This window comes from Centrocercus urophasianus, unplaced genomic scaffold (assembly GCF_019232065.1).
Source record: "Centrocercus urophasianus isolate 14NV4802_14NV808 unplaced genomic scaffold, USGS_Curo_1.0 seq_28, whole genome shotgun sequence".
In the NCBI taxonomy this organism is placed as follows: Eukaryota; Metazoa; Chordata; class Aves; order Galliformes; family Phasianidae; genus Centrocercus; species Centrocercus urophasianus.
Window position 1 is genome coordinate 3,760,056 of NW_024884844.1, and position 16,983 is coordinate 3,777,038.

The 16,983-nt window shown below is 47.0% G+C and overlaps 1 protein-coding gene across 1 annotated transcript in view; it reads right to left on the reverse strand.

Annotated features, from left to right (window-relative positions):
• Positions 1 to 10,841, reverse strand: part of TFCP2L1 (transcription factor CP2 like 1) — a 33,939-nt gene extending 23,098 nt beyond the window's left edge. Inside the window, exons 1-2 of the mRNA XM_042827358.1 lie at positions 10,661 to 10,841; positions 7,838 to 7,989 (exon numbers count right to left, since the gene is read on the reverse strand). Of these exons, the coding sequence (XP_042683292.1) occupies positions 7,838 to 7,989; positions 10,661 to 10,722 (214 nt within the window). The 5' untranslated portion in view covers positions 10,723 to 10,841. The remainder of the gene's footprint in view (positions 1 to 7,837; positions 7,990 to 10,660) is intronic.
• Between the last annotated feature and the right edge of the window lie 6,142 nt (positions 10,842 to 16,983).

A 16,983-nucleotide genomic window follows, 5' to 3' on the forward strand; every position in this document is an offset into this window, starting at 1 on the left:
AGACCAACGGTCATAAACTCCTCGTTTGCAGTCTCTCTCTCTGAATGTGGTTATACCAACCACGCTGCACACATGCCTTACTTCAGTATCTGCAGTCTCAAGCATCCTTCCACTTATTTCCTGACTGTTTCTCTTTGCAGCAAAGCTATCTTGGTCCCACTGTTTGGAGCCACTTCCAATGGAGTTCGCTACCCATCTGAGTGCAATATCAAAAATAGCTGCCCTACTTGCCATTACCACCAGAGGAACCTAATGGACCAATTCCATGACCAGTTCCTCCACCATGCCATAGAGCTGCACTGTCATCATGCCTCTTCCTGAGCTTCTCCTCCTTTTACAATCTCCTCAGAGCTCTGGGGGGGGGGGTTTCTTTGTCCCCTTCTTTCTCTTTTTCTGCCTCTTTCTTGTGGAAAGCCAAACACATGCCTCAGAGCAAAGTTTGCTGGAAGAAAACTCCAGTGCTCATTTACTATATGAACATTTGGCTGAACACTCATCTTCCCAGACTTCTGAGGATAGTTCATTTTACAGTGGTGACACTTCATAGCTAACAGGCATAAAATAAACACTCTTCATTTACAGTGCTTTCCACTCAGATGAGTGGGACGTATATGTAACTCCTCCAAGGCTACAGCCTAGCTTCGAATCAAGGATACAAAAACAGCTAATACACTCAGAAACACTCTCAGTTGCTACTGTCACTGTGTGCACTTGTTCTTCTCTTGCACACACCTTGTCTACTCTGCTGAACCCCACCAACTAATCTGCAGGAAACCTGCTTTAGCAGGGGAGCTGGACTTGATTGTCCCCAGAGGTCTCTTCCAATCCCTACAATTCCGTGATTCTATAATCTCACCTAATTGAAGACATGGTATAAGTTTTGATTTTTAAAACAAATCAATCACTGAAGAAATTATGGACTTCTAATGGAAAAGAGGGAAAAAATAAATCTGACTTGAGAAAATAATTTCTTCCTGTACTTCCAGCTCTCTAGCATGTACACCCAGGACTATCTGGGTCACATCTGACTAGCTCAGAAAAGCTTAGCCCCCTCTGTGTAATTAAAACAGGCAGGCTTTTTCTGGTTTCAACCTGTACTGAGTCAATTTGGACAACAGGTTTTATAGCTCTGCAAGACTAGCTTGGTGTGTAATATTTACTTGAGCTTCAGATAACTAAGAAGAATGGTCCCTGGTGAGGGTGCTGAAGAGGGATGCAGAAGGGCCGAATGTGACTGCTGACCCCAATCAGCCCTCAGGGAAATCAGCCCCTCCACCACATTTCTGCAGTAATGTGGAGAAATGTGCTAGAGAAAGGAAGCCCCACTCGTGCACCTGGCTACTCCAACTGACAAATGCCCCATCACAGCAAGTACAGCTCAGAAATACAACAGCAAGCCAAGACGAGAGAAATCTTACTGCTCAAGTACATGCTGTATAGTTTCAGAAGCATAAAATAAATGCTTGGTTGGAGGCAAAAATGTTTTTGGTTTTTTTTTCCAGCCTCCTTAGAGATAAGGTATCATATATAATTCCCATAGAAACAGTTAACCTTGTCAAAAGGACTCTCTTCTGTAAGATTCTTACTGTTAACATATGTCTTATAGGAAGGATACTGCAAGTTGGGAAAAAGTGAGTGGAAAATTGAAATGTCACCTCAGATTGACAAGTTCATTGATACAGTCCAAATGTAGAAACTTAGGCAAAAGTTTCTCTCAAAATTACAGAAATCTCAAAGGAGATATGGATAATGGAGAAAAGTTTTAAAAAAAAAAGAAAAAATGACAGGGAAGGAAAAAAAAATCTTGTAGATATTCTGAATTTTCACTATACTCACAGCTATTTCTGAGCACTTCCTTCCTTCACAGATATTGAAGATTTATGGAAGTGGGAGAACAAAATGCAGTCTAGGGGCTTCCAGTAGGAGTTGTGCACAGGCTACGATCCAGCAAGTTCACAATCCCATTTGAATTTCATCCAGATGTTAACAGCAGTATTACCAAACGAATAGAAAACAGGCTCTTGGTTAAAAGACAACTGAGATTCTAGCTTCCTAAGGGCAACAGAAGTCAGATGCTCTACTTATGCAGAGGTGCCCTGTCATCTGAAGCAAGATTCATAGTGAGTTTAGGGATAGTGTGGTTTGGAGACAGGGTTGTTTATCCCGGGCTGCCAAGCAAAGACAGAGCTGCCAAGCATATGGGGAAATCATTGCTAGCACGAATAACGGCTTCAGCTGAGACATCAGAGCTGTCTTCAGAGAAAGGTAGGAGACAAATGCCTTCTCCAAAAACAAAGGAGTGCAGCACAAGAACCAAAAAGAAAAAAACATCCTCAGAAATAGAAAAGACAGCCTTTGACAGGCACTTCTTGAAGCTACCCAAAGCCAGGAAAGGAGGAGAGGACCAGAACGGCATGTCACATTGTGTGCCATAGGGATGATGGATGCACAGGTGGGCAGTCACCTGGAAGCACCTGATATTCACGGCCTCAGTGACACTCAGGCAAAGGTAGAGTGCATGTTCACAAGGGACAGGCCACCAGCAGTGTGAAACACCCGGGAGCTGGCCAGCGGCAGCAGCAATTTATAGGGAGAGTTGGTTCTTCTGATGGGACAAAGCAAAAGTCTCCCCACAAGCAGAGCTATAATTAAACCAGAAGCACACCCAGTCAGAGCTGGTCAATCAGCCTTCTCTACACTTCATTTAGGCAAATAAAGAACTGTTCCAGGAAAACTACAAACATTCCGACAGTTGTGACCCCATAAAAACCCAATTACGTATGAGTTAACGTCAACAGAAAACAGCTTTTTTCATTTACTGTAAATCTCAGTATTTAAAACTGAGTTCCTTGCCTGTAGAAGATTAGCCAACTGTATGAACTTTAAATTTTTAAGGGAGGCAAAGGTTTTGTTGTAAGCAATGACATCTACCCAAGCAACCACCTTCCATTTGTCCTCTGCGCTTTCCACGCCTTTCCTTGGAAGGGAAACCACAACATGTCTCTAGTGAGCTGAAGCAGGACAACAGCCAAAAAATCTACAACAGCAGTTTCAAGTGTACAAGTTTACACAAACACATCTTGGACCTGGATCCACTCCTGGGGACCCAATATCTGGAGCTTTTGTTTGTGCGTGACAGAACCCAACTCAGACCATGTTTAGCTTCGTGAGGCATCTGTTGCTTATGCACCACAACAGCTATGCTCCCAATAACATCACAGGTCTTCTCGGATGTTCGTGGTTTTCTCTCATGGTTTGGGTTTTTGGCTTGTTTGTTTTCCAAACTGTCTAGGACTGGCAATAAAACTAACTAACTCTTGGAAGACCCTGCGAAGCAGAGGTGGCCAGCCTTCCTAACCCCAACCGGCTGCATGTGAAAATCCTCACATGGCTGAGGACCACAAGTCATAAACCACAGACCTGGAGAGCAGGAAAACTTCACAGGCAGGTGATGGCCTGCTACTCTCAAGCACTGCTAAGGGACAGGGCTGGGTCTGGCACACAGCTGGGTCTCAGTGACTCCTGCCATCAGCCCGGACCCACCCTCTATTCCGAGCAATTTAGATCTCTGGCTCTGAGCCAACCCAACACTGGTCATGAAACAAAATCACGACTGGAACAGCTCATGCTCCACATGTGGTTCTGGCACTACAAGCCAAGTCCCTTGAGCAATGAGCTTTGCTTTGTGTCGTTTGTTGGGCTTTTTTGTGTGTGAGTGTGCCCTTTTTTAATTTTTTTTTTTTTAATGATTTTATTTCCTCACATTTATTAGCATTCAGATCTGCTGTAGAGTGCTTGTTTCCTCTGCATTCCTCCTGGTACAGTTTCTGGAACCACCTTCATTACTCCCGTTTCTGTCCATGTCTGAAACTAGTTTCAACCAGCTCTGCTCAAACCACACCCCATATGACTGCAGACCATGGAACATGCAACTGCACCAAGACCGCTTGCTAAAGCAGTAGTTTGTAATATGGTTGCTGGTTGATTGTTTGTCTGAAAAATCCCTATCCACAAGAGACATTGCAATAGTGCTAAAAGGCAGGCTAGTTCCAAAAAAACGTTAGGTGATGAAGTGCTCCCTGACCAAGGGAACAGTGCCAGCAGCAGCTTCTTGTGTGAGGACACACCTTTACCAGCTTCATGGACCAAAGGGGAAGTGGTTTTAAGGCACCATGGTAACATGTCTATATTACAGCTGTCAGATGAGTAATTCTAATGCAGTCCAGTAAAGATCTCTGACCATACGGACTGCCTTAAGGATTACCAAACTAAGATCACGTTGAATTGAGACTAACAGGGCTCTGGCTCCAATTTCTCAAGGAATGTGGGACACAGAAGGGAAGAGATCGGGAAAGACAAGTGTAATGAGTCAGTCTTTGGAAAGCGAGCTGAAGATTTGACTCTAGATGCTTGATTTACTGGCTAGTTCTAGAGCTGTGGCCAGTGAGCATTTGTGGTTTCAGACCAGAGCAGACAAGCTTGGGAGCCTGCCACTGGTGAACATCCCCAAGTCAACTTCACACGACCTTCCCCTTTGCGCCCTCAGCCTTGCTAAGAACAGCCTCTGCAGATCAGGACTCCACTTGGATTTTTCCCTCGTCTCTGTGGGGAGCTAGGGCTAAAGTCCTCTACCTCCACAGTGCCACTGACCAACTCCCCATGGCCACCCATGGCTCAGCAGAAGCCATCATGCTCTGTAAGACCAGACCTTTATTCTTCCTATCTCTGTACACAGGCTATCTACTGAGCCGGCCATTCTCCAACACTGAACTGGTCCTGAGGGAGCATCCCAAGGCAGGGAGAATAGCTGCTGCACAGTGACAGAAGGTCTGCTACTGAGGAGTGAAGAGCCCCAGCCAGGGAAGCATTTTTGGATAACACATTGCAAGAGTCAGTCAGCCAAATAGCAAAGCAACCAAAAACCCCCAAACCAGTCTTCATAGTCTGGATATGTCACTGCACTGGAGGTGAACGGGTTTGTTGGAACTGGGACAGCCACTTTTTCTTTGTATCTCTGTTACTAGGAGCCAGCTGTGACTGAAGCTCTCAGCATAGACAGGGTAGAAGGACACATTAATGAAGTTAGCCATTTGCTAAGGTCATCTGACCCAAAACTCAAGCATACACGCAAGAAGGAAGTTTTGTGTAACAGTATTTAGCCAGACCACGATAAGCACAGAAAGAGGGTAAGGTGCAAGAAGTGTCCCTTTTCTTATGTCAGTGTAAGGCAATAAGGTGTAAGGAATGGTCTGTGCTGCTTTCTGGAATGGCACCACGGTCACAGCATGCTGAAGTCAGTCAGCTCTTCTGCTGTGCTACAGCTACCAAGACCTGAGCTGCCCCGAGGTTCCCTCCATGTCCCACCTCAGGCTCACACAGCATAGTTCTTCTAGTCTGATGATGAACTTTGTGTTAGTCTTACCTCAGCTTGTACTAAGAGCAATTCAGAACTGCATGGCAGCACCTGGGTGGGATTCCCTGGCTTCTGTTGAACAGGTTTCAACCCGTGAGGAGTTACAGCACTCTCCTCTGACTTTGGAGGAGTGAGAGGAAAACAACTGCACAGTAGGTATCCTCTGGGAAACTATTCAGTTCAAAAAAAAAAAAAAAAAAAAAAAGTAGTTTCCACGGAAGTGTTTCTCTTCTGCCTCAAGAATTTTCATTTCTGCTGTTACTTTTTATTCATGAGCTCGACAGAAAAAGAACAAGTTCTTAACACAGATGTTAATAGAAAATAAATCTTCTTTTACGTAGGTATTCCTAAGCATAAAAATCTATTGCAAGACAAATCCTCATAACTTTTTAACCCCAAGCAACATCCCCACTAATATCACATCAGAGAAATACCTGTTGGTTCTGACCACAGCTGATGGAAATGTGTGCTTAGTATCCTCTTATTGTATACACAACCAACCTCACTGACTACACCAGCTCCTCACAGCAGGTCATATCCCTACAATCCCTTTTTCCTAACTAGCACAGGCAAGGGATTTCAGTTTAAATGACAAAGCACAGAGAAAGAGGAGGTTAGGGCCAAGGCCTGCCCTTCCTACCAAAAAGGAATCAATGCTGGGAACAGGAGTGCAGCTGCTGGTGTTGATTCTGAAGCAACTTGCCAAGTATGGCAGAACGGCTTTTAAGGCAGGCATACTGCATAGCCTTGAATTTCAACTGAATGTCAAGAGGATCTTAAAGAAACTAAGAAGAGCACAGTGTAATGTGCAAAAAAAATTGCTTAGGAACTTAAAGTGAGGTAAGAATGCTGCTAAGAAGGTGGCAGGAAGATGTGAAGTTTCTGTCAAGAATAGAAGGCAATGAGCTGTTTAACTTAGAAGGAAGGAGATGTAGCATCTTTTACAACTAATTATCTTGAAGATCCCATAAGAAAAGATGCTCTTTCCATCTTTCATGGCAAAGCAACAGCATTACAGTTCTTCCCCAAACCCCTTCCCAGTTCTTGCCTACTGCATGGCTTCGTCCAGTCTCACCCCTGCCTTGTTCCTCTAAACTGTCCAGCCTCACTCCCCAGGGCACATCCCCAACTGCCCCCTTGGGAGATGGAAGACGGGTGCAGAAGATACCTGACATCTGGTGGCCTGTCAAGGAATTAAGTCAGTACTGTGTCAAGACGGAGCAGGAGACAAATATTCATGACAGTAAGCAGAACACAGTCTATGCTCATCTCACCCTTGATATGCCCCATGTCACCTGCTGGGATTTTGCTGTATTTGAATGGATAAACCAGGAATACAGTCACAAATCTTAAGCAACCTCCAATCTACATGGCATCTGAGCTTCTTGGGTAAAGCCTGCAGCACTTTCTAGAAGGGCTCTCTGGGCCTACCAGCAAAACAGATCCAACAGCCAGACATACCCGGAGGGTGTCAGAGCCCGTGGTGGGGGGAGGAGGGAGGAAAGAGGGGGTCGGGGCTCTGTTTTGCACAAACACTGAAAGAAATCCAGACAGAGACACTGAAGTGAGCTTCACATTCAATGCACAGAGCTTGAGTAGCTGGGGCAGTGCTCAGAAGCTAGAGGGGACACCAGTAACAAAGGGCAAACAGCCCTCAGACTGATGCTATTGTAATGCCCTTGTTATCAAACTAGCAGAAATTAAGTGTAGTATGTTTTTGCATAGTCTGTGCCTGGAGATGTCTTATCCCTCTGGGACCCATATGCAGGAGGTACTACAAAGAGACAGCCAATCTCCAACCACAGATGCGTATGCACAAATTCTGACAAAGGAAAAAAACGTCCAGGGAAACTCAGGGCCTCGCATAAAAATTATGCTATGAGGGCCGTTATGGAGGACCTTGCTACTATGAACCCCATAAACTCATCAAGTCAGGGACTCAGCAGATCACAGCCACATCACGCAGCCAGCGGGAGCAACACCATCCTCTGCTGAGAGCACTGAGAAACCCACAGGTACTTGCTATCTCATCCACTGCAGCAATGATGCCCTCCAGTAGCTCTCAAGGGCCTGGAATGTCAAGGTCCCTCCCTGAGTCCAAAGCTTGCCCACCTGATGAATTCACCTGGCCTTTTAAGACGCAGGTAGGAGGCCGTATTTCAGACTGCTGGAGATCAAGCCAGTACCTGGCTACATGAAACTCTGCATGATGTTTTAAGTCAACAATTAATCAACGGTACTTCATCATTTTGTATCAGTTGAGGAATCTTTAATTTTTTACTCTTACACGCCACATTGTCCTTTCCTCCATCCCCTTTCCCCCTTCCCACTGCCCTCCCAGTGATGCACCAGTATGGAATTCAATCTCTCTCTCATGAATCATTCCCAGGGTATGTGCCCTCCTCCACGCAGTACAAACCCTACCTTGGTTGAGGTAGGTCAGGGTTTCTTCGTGCAGCTTCACAGCAGGGGATGTGGCTGTGCAGAGGACGTACTGAAAGGGAGGCAGTTTGGCTTCATTCTCAGGAGACAGCTGTGGTTCCTCCTGCTTGAAGATCGGCAGCGCAAGGACATCTCTGAAACACACAATTCACACACATTTATTTACAAAGACTCTGTGGAATATTCTGCTCTCAATCTGGATTTGATTGTATGCTCTGAGATAATGGAGATGATCTCCGGAGGAACACTGAGTTGTGACAGATAAGAATAAATTTAGCCTCCATAACATGACAAGGCAACTTCTGCTTTCATGAAAGCACACAGGTGCTCAGCAGCAGCTTCACAAGGAGCTGGGTGCAGTCCCAGATCTCGCTCCTTTACAAGACGTTTGCACTGACCTGCATGCTGACTCGCAGCCAGACTGCTCCCGGCCCACGCTAACCCCAAGCGGAACTGATGTCAGCAATGCTGAGAGCACAACAGAACCATTAGCACAAAGAGATGCCAGGAACCAGCATCCTTATCTTCACACATCTAATGCTGGTGAGCCACATTAGCCTTTCCCACACCTCTAACTTCTCTGGTTGTTGTGTCCACCTACTTAACACACCGTATCCTTCCCAATTAGAAAGATTATGCTGAACACAGAGACAATTCAGTGTAAGTAATCAGATTTTCCTTCCCCTCCCCCCCCCCAGTCCATTCCCTCTATATGCATGAAGATCCAAGATTCCCAGTAGAGGCTGCATGGAGTTCTGTTTCCCTGGAATTCCCACACACAAGCAGCTCTAATAAGAACTGTTCAGGAGCATGCCCGTGCATACAGGCATGCTCCCTATGGAAAGGCCATTACAAATTTTCCTGGCCTGTTCTGTTAATGATCCACCTTGCACTCAATCCTAACACCCACAACCTTGAAGGCTGCCCAGGTCACCAGTGAAATGGGGCAGCAGTTTGCAACAGAGCTGAAGAACCCAGCTCACACACGGGGCTCCTGTTGAGAAACAAAATCAGAGAGCAAACCGTGCCACTCTGCTTATCAGCGGGGACAAAGGAAAACCCCTCTGTTTCCATTCTCCCCCCTAGCTGCACCCCTCTGCACTACCACCAACTCCAAGGCACCCAGCCCCACTTGCTGGCATCACTGAGGTAACCACTGCTTGCTCTTACCCAACTGCAGCCATTGAGAGGGTTTTTTCCTCTCAGTGATGATGATTTACCATGGTAATTAAGTGAGAGAAATGCCTCAGAAGATGTCTGAACAGATACCACAGCTTTGGATCAACCCCCTATGAAACATTTCACCTTGCCAGAAGCACTCGCAACACAGAAAGAAGATGCGAACAAGGGGCTGAAAGAAGCTCTAAGGTGTAAGTATAAAAGACATGGCACTATTTGCTCAACTCTTAGCTCAAGGCTGCAAACCAAGTCTTGAGAAAAGCAGGTGGGTGAGATCCTCAAACTCTCCTGATGTTCACCTCTATGCTGAAGCACTGGGGTTCTGCCATTAACCAAGGATTGGACAATGTACCGGGAAAGGGAGAAAGGTGTCTGAGGCAGGGCTCAGAGTGAGATACATGCAGGGTTCCCGTGACAATGAAGATCTACAGGGTTACTCTGCAGCACTGTCTTACTGTCATTACAAATACACACAATGCTGCGGTACATCAGAACTTACACAGCTGTTGCAAAGGCTTTGACTGTACAGAAGTATGATCCATGGGAAGGGGTCTGCACAACTTCGGCTTGCTTGGTGCAGTCTCAGCCAGTCTGTGGGCACAGGCAGCTCTGGGAAGCACAGCCCAGAGCAGAGGGCTCTCTCTAGAAGCGCACGTCTCAACAGGCTCCCAGGAATTGGTCACAATTACAACTCTCCAGGAGAACTGGGTGTTTAACCCAGCTGACCTTCCCCAAAGCATCTGAAGCCATCAGTTAACATTCCAACCAATGTGAGTTGAGGGCTTTGAGCCCCAGCTCAAGAACCCTCATAGCTACAGCAACAAACATTCATTCAGTATGCTGAATGGCATGGTCAAGCCTGACCCAGACAGGATGATCCTGCAACACTGTGATGCCGCAAACCCACAGAGAACCCCGCAATAGAAGGAATCCACAAGGAACATCAAGTCCAACTCCTGGCTCCACACAAGGCCAACCAATAACCAAACCTTATGCCTGAGAGCGGTGTTCCAGCACTCTCTGAGCTCCAGCAGCTCAGCGCTGTGCCCACCACCCTGGGCAGCCTATCCTATGCCCACTGCCCTCTGGGGCAGAACCCTCTCTTGCTGTCCAACCTGGTGCTGCCTCGACTCAGTGTGCTCCTGCAGCAGCCTTGGAGGTGCACACAGGGTGCCACAACTCAGCACAACCGCAGCCATCGCCGCCCTCTGAGACTCCGGCCATAGATATTCATAAAAAAACAATTCATAAGCACCCAGCAGAAAGGAAACTCCTAAAGTTGCCTGCTTTGTTGTCTTCTTGGGGGGAGGAAACACGGGTTTGCGCTACACATGTTGCAGACTATTGTTTCGCAGTCCTTTAGAGCTTAAATTAGGAACACTTAATTAAACGCGACTGTGCAGAGGCAGGAAAAAGCTGGTTCAGGCGAGTCGAGAAAGTGAAATTGCGAGCTGCTCGCCCATCACCCCCAAAGGAGGAGGCAGCTCCACGCCGAGCGGGGCAGGCAGCAGCCGCGGCACCGCCGAGACCCGGCTGATAGAGAAGGACGGGAAAAAGGAGCCCGCGGCTCCCAGCGAGAAGGGCTCCCCCGGGCCGATCCCTGTGCGTTACCCCGCGGGGACTCACCGCAGATAGCTGCCGGTCGAGTGCTGGTTGTAGTGCTCCGGCTGCGTGTGCCAAAACAGCATCTTGGGGACAGCGGGGAGGGGGGGAGCCCGGCGCGGTCGCTGGGAGCGGGGACGAGAAGTGTCCCAGCCGGGCTGCCCACCCCGAGGCTCACAACCTACTGCCACCACCACCACCTTCCACCAGCTCCAGTCGCAGCCCCGACGGCTCCCGGCGCTTTTATGGCCCAACCCCGGCGGGCGCGGGTTGGCTGCGCTGCGGAGCACCGGGACCTCCCCCGGCCCGCCCCGCACAGCCGCGCCGCCGCCGCGGGGCGCAGGTGGTTCCGTGCGGATGGGGCGGTGCTGCCTGCCCTGGGACGGCTTTTGTGCAAACGGTGGTTTGTAGCCACTGGAGGCCAGCGTTAGGATAAGTGTTCGTACGGCATCAACCTCCTAGAAGGAGGTTGTGGCGAGGGGGGTCAGCCTCTGCTCCCGCGTAACAGCGATGGGACGAGAGGGAATGGCCTCAAGTTGTGCCGGAGGAGGGTCAGGTTGGGTGTTAGGAAACGTTTTTTCTCTGAAAGAGTGGTGATGTGCTGGCGCAGACTGCCCGGGGAGGTGGCGGAGGCACTGTCTGCACCATCTTTGGAGGTGATCAAAAGCCGTGGAGGCACTGAGGGATGTGGGCAGCGGGCGTGGTGGGGATGGGTTGGACTGCATGATTTTAGAGGTGTTTTCCAGCCTTCCTGATCCTGTGATCAGGTACTCCCTCCAAATCTACCACACTGCTGCCCATGTCTCTGCTCCTCTATGGAGCACGCAGCACTTTCTTCCACTTTCATTGCCACAGCTCTAACCCAGTGAAATCTCACAGCCATAACAGTTAGATCAAGATGACATAAAGAGGAGCTAGATCTCTAAGCACATAGCCTCTGATTAAAAAAAAATATATAAAATCAAGCAAAACCCACCCTTCAAGCATCAATATATGTACTTTCATATCAGGGTGCTATTGTTCTTCCACCCAAAAGTTTGTTCTACTGCTTCATTGGTCTTTACAGTCCCCACAGCTGAGCACTGAGCAGAAAACACGCATGCCCTCTATCTGCTTCACTAGGTCAGTTTCTCAGCACTTTGAGACAAGACTTTGCACTGACGCGACTGAAGTGAAGACGCACATTCTGCACCTTTTTTCCCCTCTGCAAAAAAGGAAAAGAAAAAAAACCAACAGTTTCCTTTTAGCCAGGAGACTGAAGGGATGTGAGCACGGGAGTGTCATAACCCTGCAGGGCTCAGAACTGCAAAAGCAATTGGGCACTTCTCTCCCACCAAATAAAAAGGAAACAAAGCATCCAATTCTCTTTGCGGATTCTACCACAAGTATTTAAATTGCTTCTGAAAATCTAACTCGAGATCCTACGTCAGGTGAGCAATTTTGTTTTCATGAAGCCGAAAATAAACTGAGTTCAAGGATCAAGGTTGAACATTACCCTGTACTGAAAAGCTTCCAAAAGCTGCAATTAGCTCATTATGGCATTAGTCAAGGTTATTTATTCAGGGATTACTCCAACTCTCTCCTATTGTATGGGCCAAAGCATCTGCTTCTGCACCAGTCTGTGTGTTCTAATATAATATCATACTTCAAGAGGAAGAGCATTCTCTCTCCCCTCATTGTCCTGGGGATCTCTGTATGACCAAACCTTTGTTTGTGTGCATCCTTAATAGTTTTGTCTCTGGCGAAGAGCCTGGAAGGCAATGCTACGGAATTGAGGAATGGGGCAAGAGTTAATCCAGTCCTGTGTCTGCCAAGGGAAAGTAAGAAGGAAAATCTGGCCCACATCTTCTTGCCCGCATCTGATCCACCAGATCAGGCCTTAGTGTTACAGTCTGACTGGATGATCTGCAGGGAGCTGTGATCAGCAGAGACCTGGGGAGGCTTGTTGGGTAGACACCCAAGTGCTACGTACTCCTGAAGGAAAGAAATAGCATGATCCCTTTTGTGTTGCTTCTGTACGTCAGCTCCTAGGTTTCCATCTTCTCCTCTGGGTACTCCTGGAGGAGCGACGTCTACACTCTGCAAGATAACCAAGACAAGTGTCAGCACTGTGGCTGGGTAGCTTGGTCTGCTTTTCCTGGAAAACACTGAAGGCACCAGAAACTAGAAAAGAGTGAAAACCTGCAGTTCTAACAGCTGCAATGTTACACACAAAAATTTTAGCAGTCATTGAGATGAGCAAAGTAGGGCATCAGTAGAGAAAGAAGTCATTTCCCTCCACTCTGCAGAAAGGTAAGGATTACCTGTGGCTGTATGCCTTGAGTAAACAACAGCTTCTACATGGCCATTTTCATTCTAAAAGCTGGCAAAATCATCACCATGCCTTTGAGTTTGGGACAGCTTTCAGTGGCAGGTGCTGGCTTTTCCTGGTAGCCCACCATCCCAGGTGGGTTCCCATTGACTTCTACGGATCAGCACTTCCAGGCCTGCAGTCTGGGACAGTGGCTACCACCAGAAGTGCAAATGTAGGACACTGGGTTGTGAAGGGCCTTATTCATTCACTGAGAATGAATTTGGTCTTGAAAACATGGAAAGAAACAAGGAGCTCAGTTTGGTTTTATCCAGCCAAAAATTAACAGGTGACTCAACCACTGTCTGTAAATACTCGCATGGGAAATCATCATTTCATAACCCGTGCTTCTAAACCTCACAGCAAAGATATAAGAGCCAAGGAATAAACATTGCACATTAAGAAACTGAGGCTAAGATCAGACTGCATAGTTTAGCAGGGAAGGTTATCAAACGTACAAACACCTTTGCCAAAGTCAGTGACTAAAGGCCCCTTTCCCCATGCCCATTTTCTAGACCTAAACAAACTAGACTTCCCTCCCTAAAAAAAATACATTCTGGCTCAAAGAAGAGAGAATGCATGAAGTCCTGTGGCATGTGTTACAGGGGAGAGCAAAATGCTCAGCAGGATCCTTTTCTATCTTTATGACAGTGTCACAAAAGGCTTCCCAGCTCCTTGCTATGACAGCCACCTCCCTGTTCTACCTCACGTGTCCAAGGTGATGCCCAACACCCAGAGGTGCTCATGTGCCCTGATGCTTTGTCAACACAAACGTCACGACACAATGAAAATGCCACTAACTGAACTTAATAGCAAAACAAATATCAGAATTAATACCGCACAGAGTGACTTATTTCTTATTCAAGTCATTCATTAAAACCCTCACTGTTTTCTCACTTATCAGAGGTCACCATCAAATTTCCAGCTGACACTGAATTTCCAGGCACAACCGAGCACTGATGAACCCATGAGGTGGTGGTTGGCTTTTTCTTTGCCACAGAAATTAAAGCTTGTTTGCAAGCTTTCATCAGTGTCACATTCATCATTTTGACTGTCCTGATTTTATCAACGGGATCAAAAATTTGTTCTTCCTGGTGAACATTTCTCTTCAAGTCATTTTGTTGTGGAAACAGAAATATTTGCACAATGAGGATGATAGATGATTAGATGACAAATAAGTGCTTTTTAAACGCTCATTATACATCTTATTGGCATTGGCTTTGTCATTGTGAGCTGCAGGCTGCAGTTACCAGCCCTGGCACTCTCTCCATCCCAGCAGATGCAGGAGCTGTGCTGGCAAGGCAAGGGGATGTCACTGCCTGATGCCATGCAGGGGTGTGAATCGCCTTCACCTAGGGCAGACAGCAGCCTGGCTCTGCTTACAGCTTTACTGTCAGAGTCATTCTGCTTCACAGCAAAAAACCCCCAGTATCTGCAGCTGGGACAAAAATATCTGTGAGGGCTGCATGTATCCCACATCCGCCCACCAATCTGGTTTGCCAGCCTGCCCCCAAACAGCTGTGTCAGCACAAGTGGGGAGGGAAAGGGAGGAAGCCTGCAGCAGGGACCACTTAAAACAGCTTTGCCAGAGAGAAGAGTGTGTGAAAGTGCAGGAAATGGTGCCAGGAGATGTCTAGTGGTGGAACCCACAAGAGGCAGAAGCACCCTCTGCAAATGTGCAGACAACAGCAGATGAGGTGGTTGGCGGGGTGAACACCAGCGGGACTGAGCAGGACTTGGACAATGTCAGGAGGACAGAAAGATCCTGGAGTTGAGCAGAGATGTGGGTTGGATGGGCCCCATGTTTGGGCTGGGAAGCAGCTGGCTGAGGAGCTGGACCTGTGGAGAAGGACCCATGGATTACCTTGAAAGCATTAAGATTACCTTAAGCAGCTGACAGCAGTTCACTGGTAAGTGCAACACTGGGATGGGTGACCAGATATGTGGTGGCATCTTCATTCATGGAGGTATTCAAGATTCAACGAGACAGAGCCACAATGGACTCAATCCAGTGCAGACCCCAGCCTTGTTTCAAGGTGCAGGTTGGGACAGAGACACGCAGAGGTTCCTTCCCACCAACATTTCAGCAAGTGTGTGAAACCCAGCCGCAAGGGATACTGTACTCCAGGCAAGTTTTACTGCATGTGCCCTACTGCCCCGTTCCCACTGAAGGCAATATCCAGGTTCAGCACACCACCAATGGCCAGGCACATGGGCTCTCTGTAGCTTCCTAGCTTTTGAGGAGACTCATTGTGAAAGGTCTTGCTCTACTGCATGTGCTTTCCTGCCCCATTGAGACTTGTAAGCAGAAAGCATCTGAGAAGTGGTTATTTTTAACTCTGGAGGAGAGGCATTATTATAATTTCAACCTGGCAAAGCAACAGCAACAAGCAGACACATCCTCTCCAAAGTAAACTCCTCAAATATGAAATAGTTCCAGGACAATAATTAGACAAAGTTGAGCATGTGGAAGGATCTGAAATGCTCCACCCCAGGGCATGTGTCTGTTGTAGGGCAGCATTAAGCCTGGAAAAGTACGTTACTGAGCCTTTCATCTCCACAAAAACATTTTACAGACAGTTTTGGTTCCTTGAAAGAAAAGTATTAAGACCCTCCATGTACTTAAAACGTCCTCTGTGGGGCTACTGGGAGACACTTTGTGCCATAACAGAATCATAACTCACAGTTCACATGACCACCAGTCCTTCACAAATACTATAACCTGTAAAAACTCGAAATACAAGCAAATAATGAGCATCATTATTATTATTATTATTATATTTGACCCTCACTTCAAAGCGCTCTTCCATTAAATGAGGTTTTCTATACAGAAATACTCTAATTAGATGATTCATGAAAGAAATTTATAACCAAGAAGATAAACTGGAAGAGGAAGTGTGGTTTTCATGTCGTACCTATGTGTAGTCCGACTGTGATTATTCCCAGCTGGTGTACCCACCCATAAGAGCAGTTTTGCAATGACAGTAATTTACACAGTTATTCTAACAACATGTTATTCCTTTATTTTTTGTAAACTCATTTTAAGACTCTTTGTTTGCACAGTGATTCTGAAGTCCAAGCAGTGGCACCTCCTGGGTCTGTGCATCGGCTCGCTCAGTTCCTTTCTCGTTCCAACATCCCAGACACCAGTCTGCCCAAGGTGTCAGATCTCATCTCTGCAAACGCTGTGGGGAAGGTTAATACATTTGTATGAAGTTCATGTGATATTACACACTGTGGATCTTGGCCATGCAGTAACCCTGATGAGATCAGCAGAAATTAGCTTGACTAAGATGCAACCAATTTAACTTGTTCCCACAGAACCTGGGGCGGGCGTGCTTATGGGTTAAGGTTCTGTTATTCTCAAATCAGTTAAGTTAAATCAGCATCGATTCCAGATGACTTCAATATACACATCACCTGATTGCTGAGGTTCCCCTCTGGTGTTCATGAGGACTTCCAGGATCGGGGTGGGATGGCAGTTTGAGGGCATGAACCACAACAAGTACGCTCAGATAAGATGATGCAAGCAATCCAAGCTCAGATCTGCCCCAAACCAAGGTTTAGTATTTGTTTTCATAGTGAAAAACCCTGCCTTGCTGCTGAACCCCCCCATGGCGTAGTTAGGCAGGGCAGCAGCAGTTCAGCTGCGCAGTGTTCAGTACTGATAACTCCATCGTGGCACACTGAGGATGTAACCAAGGCAGGGTGTGCCAAGCAGGAACCACTGACTTTGAGCTTAAGTGTACCCTTATTTCACAGTAAAGGCAAGCCTAGAATTTCAGAGGACGTTTTCCTGTGTTCTGCTTTAATCAATAAGTGTCAATTAACCAACATTTAGGTTGAGCTTGAGGAAGGAAAGGCAAAAATGAGACAGATGTGCCATCAGCTTCTCCAGACCTATTAAACACCTCAGCTGAATTGGTGATCAATTAACTGAGATTAAGAAGAGACATCTAGTGCACAAACCACCTGATATTCTCCCATCCTCTAGAAC